This window comes from Centruroides sculpturatus, unplaced genomic scaffold, assembly GCF_000671375.1.
Source record: "Centruroides sculpturatus isolate CEXI.00-Female unplaced genomic scaffold, Cexi_2.0 scaffold1514, whole genome shotgun sequence".
In the NCBI taxonomy this organism is placed as follows: domain Eukaryota; kingdom Metazoa; phylum Arthropoda; class Arachnida; order Scorpiones; family Buthidae; genus Centruroides; species Centruroides sculpturatus.
Genome location: NW_019385705.1, coordinates 9,475 through 12,585, shown reverse-complemented (window position 1 = coordinate 12,585; position 3,111 = coordinate 9,475). Strand labels below are relative to the sequence as shown.

Genomic DNA, 3,111 nt, shown 5'->3' with positions numbered 1-3,111 from the left:
AACTATTTTCAACGTTTCTGGAACGTTTACAATCGTTCTATAATCGAACCAATATTCGAATTTTATGTTCGAATTTAATTCGAACAAATTCAAACAAAACATTCGAAATAGAAAGCCACTTTCAACCAATTTCAGCCTCATATCTCCCGTACCCTTATAGCTATCAAGACGCAACCACCCCTATGCACGAATGGAGACTTGGGGCTACCACCACATACAAACACCATTCATGTGGGATGTGTAGTTTTTGTGGAAAAGTGAAATATAGGGACACACACGTCCATTTTTATATATATATATATATATATAGATAGATGGTGCTAGCAGCGCATGCGTGGAAATGCTACCGCATTGTCGATACATCGTATCATTGGTAGCATTTCCGCGCATTGGCCGCATTTGCAAAGGAACTACCGTTTGCAACGCGGTAGTTCCTTTGCAAATGCAGGATGTTCCAAAGGAACATCCTGCACGTTTGTTTTGTTAAAACTTGTTCTTTTCATCTGAAGACGACGGTTATACACTCGTCGAAAGTGCTTGTGTTAATACTAAAGGAACTTTATTAACGCTGAACTCAGTGAATTTGTATCCAGAAACTATATCTGTATATGATTTAATATAATGTATATGATATTTATATATATGATTTTTGATAATGTTATTTATGTAATTGATTTAATTATTTATGTATATGATTTTTATAATGTGGGACCTATTTGCATTCCAGTATGATATCATTTTGCAATATATTCAGAGCATTTCATGTGCAAGGATGTCTTGTATAGATTTTTCTACATCTATAGAGATCCATCAATAACATATTTATTAGATAATATATATAATATCAATTCAATATTTAACATTAAATTTATTACACTTAAAGTAACAAAGTGCTGAATTTTTATTTTTATATATTTTTAGGATGGTGTGATATTTGTCTTGAGTGGTTGTAGAGCTGAAACAACTTATGAAAGAATCTAGCAAAACATTACTTGAAAAGAAACCATGTGCCTATATACATATGTATTTTCTAGTTGGATCCAATCTCGCGTCTCAGGATGAATGATTTACATAGACTTGTACATAATGAATGAATGAAGATACTAGCATAAATGTTCCCAATATTTGAAAATTAACTATAAATCAGTTGGAATTTTTTGTGAACATTCAATGATTCTTTTTTTTTTAATAGTAATTTGCTATGCACGGATCAGATCTGTTTTAAGGAATATCATTGTCCAATGTGGAACCAACTTTCAGATTCAAAAAGTTTGCTTTGATGATTTTTTCAACCAAAAACAAAGCAAAGTTTTGTAAGACACTTTGATAAAAAGCTCTCTCATTTTTATTATCAATGCTAAAATGGTAAGGTAACTTTTTACTGTGATATTACTTATTGCTTTCATTAACTGCATTATTACTAAAAATGTATAGTCTTTGTTATTGATATTCGGATATATTTTAAAATATTTGTTTTCTGTAAATTTTTTAAAATAATTAATCTTAGCAATATCAGAAGTTCCAGTAAACACTGAATACTGTTTCCATATATCACAATAATAATTTAGGGAAGTCATTTCAAAAAATCTCAACATATCTTTTAAAGTTCTTACGAATTTTGGACACATTAAAATTTTCGTAACCTACTACCTACCTTTTATTCTTTAAGATGTCTACTCCCAACTTTGTTATCAATCATTGTTTAAATTCCATTGGACCTGATGGTATTGCTATATTTTAATATTTATTTATAGAAATATATGAATGTTTACGGAAAAGCATTGCATTTATTTTTATTTTGGTAACTCAATATTGTCTTTAAAAAAATTAAAAGATTTATGAGACAGTATTTGATGTTTCATTTCATAATTTTCTTAAGTTTTGAAAATCATTTTTAACTCTCTTATTAGATAAAGATATTTTAATACAATAATGTGCATTTGACTGTAAAATCTTAAGGAACTTGCAAAAAAAGGGAAGGACAATTACAAATGATATTAGATGAATGCAAAAGAAGTCTGGAAAATAGTTCAAACTGTTTTGGGATAATCAGTCATCTGTTGTTAGACTATGATCTAATTTACCTTCAATACAGTGATTGCATTACAGTATTTATTGTTCAAGAAAGTTAACAATCACTGAGCATTTAATTTGTACCCAAAATACAAATGGAGTCTCTGGATAAACAAGTTTTCACTGTATTTCATACTTATAAATTTATTAAATTCAGCAAGCAGGTAAAATAATATAAATTGTCAAAGAATTTTTAGCCAAAACATCTTGAAAATTGTCTATGATTGTAAGGGGAAATTTCACAAGTTCATTTTTTTAAAATCTATCTATCCACCTTTAAATAAAAATACAGTAGAGCGTCGTTTATCCAAAAGTCAATTATCTGAAAGAATTCCAGTCGGCAAATTTAAATTTTCGCCAGTGCTGTGGAGCTGCAATCTTTGGCTATGTATTGGGCTACCCAAATATTTTACGTTTTTGATACTAAATTAACTTTTGAAGTATAATTTTTTATTGTTTTTATACAATATATTTATTTTGTTTGTACACAATAAAAAAAAAGTTTTTAACAATACAATAGTCTTTTTTAGGCTTAACATCAATGAAAATTCAACGCAAAGCAACACGCAACGGAGAAAAATTTCAAAATGTGATAGGTTAATATATTTTTTCATATATAATCGGTTATCCGAAATATCGATTTTCCAAACAACCCCAGTCCCCAATTGATTCAGATAAACAATGCTCTACTGTAATTCTTTATACATTGAGAAATAATTTAATGAGTTTTGTAAATTACTATGTTCAATCCATCCAGTTATATCCGATGGTTCTTTGTCTATAAAATTTAATCTGTGAATTTTTTGGTAGCAATTGATCTTTTGCTGATAATTGATGTTTTTTACCAATCTATAGCCCAAGATTTCTCTTGAAAAATTAATTTTGTGATCTGAAATAATTCCATTAAAAAATTATTCATATGAAAAATTAATTTTGTGATCAGTGCTACCCAAACCACTACTACTACTATTTACAACATAGACTTCTATGCACGTGTTTTTTCCCATGAGTTTTAATACAATTTGTTTCCAAGAGCAG

At 28.7% G+C, this 3,111-nt stretch overlaps 1 protein-coding gene across 1 annotated transcript in view; it reads left to right on the top strand.

Moving 5' to 3' along the window:
• Nucleotides 1–2,409, top strand: part of LOC111641363 — a 47,770-nt gene extending 45,361 nt beyond the window's left edge. The window contains exon 6 of the mRNA XM_023387509.1: nt 922–2,409. Coding sequence (XP_023243277.1) covers nt 922–931 — 10 coding nt within the window. The 3' untranslated portion in view covers nt 932–2,409. The remainder of the gene's footprint in view (nt 1–921) is intronic.
• The last annotated feature ends 702 nt before the right edge of the window (nt 2,410–3,111 follow it).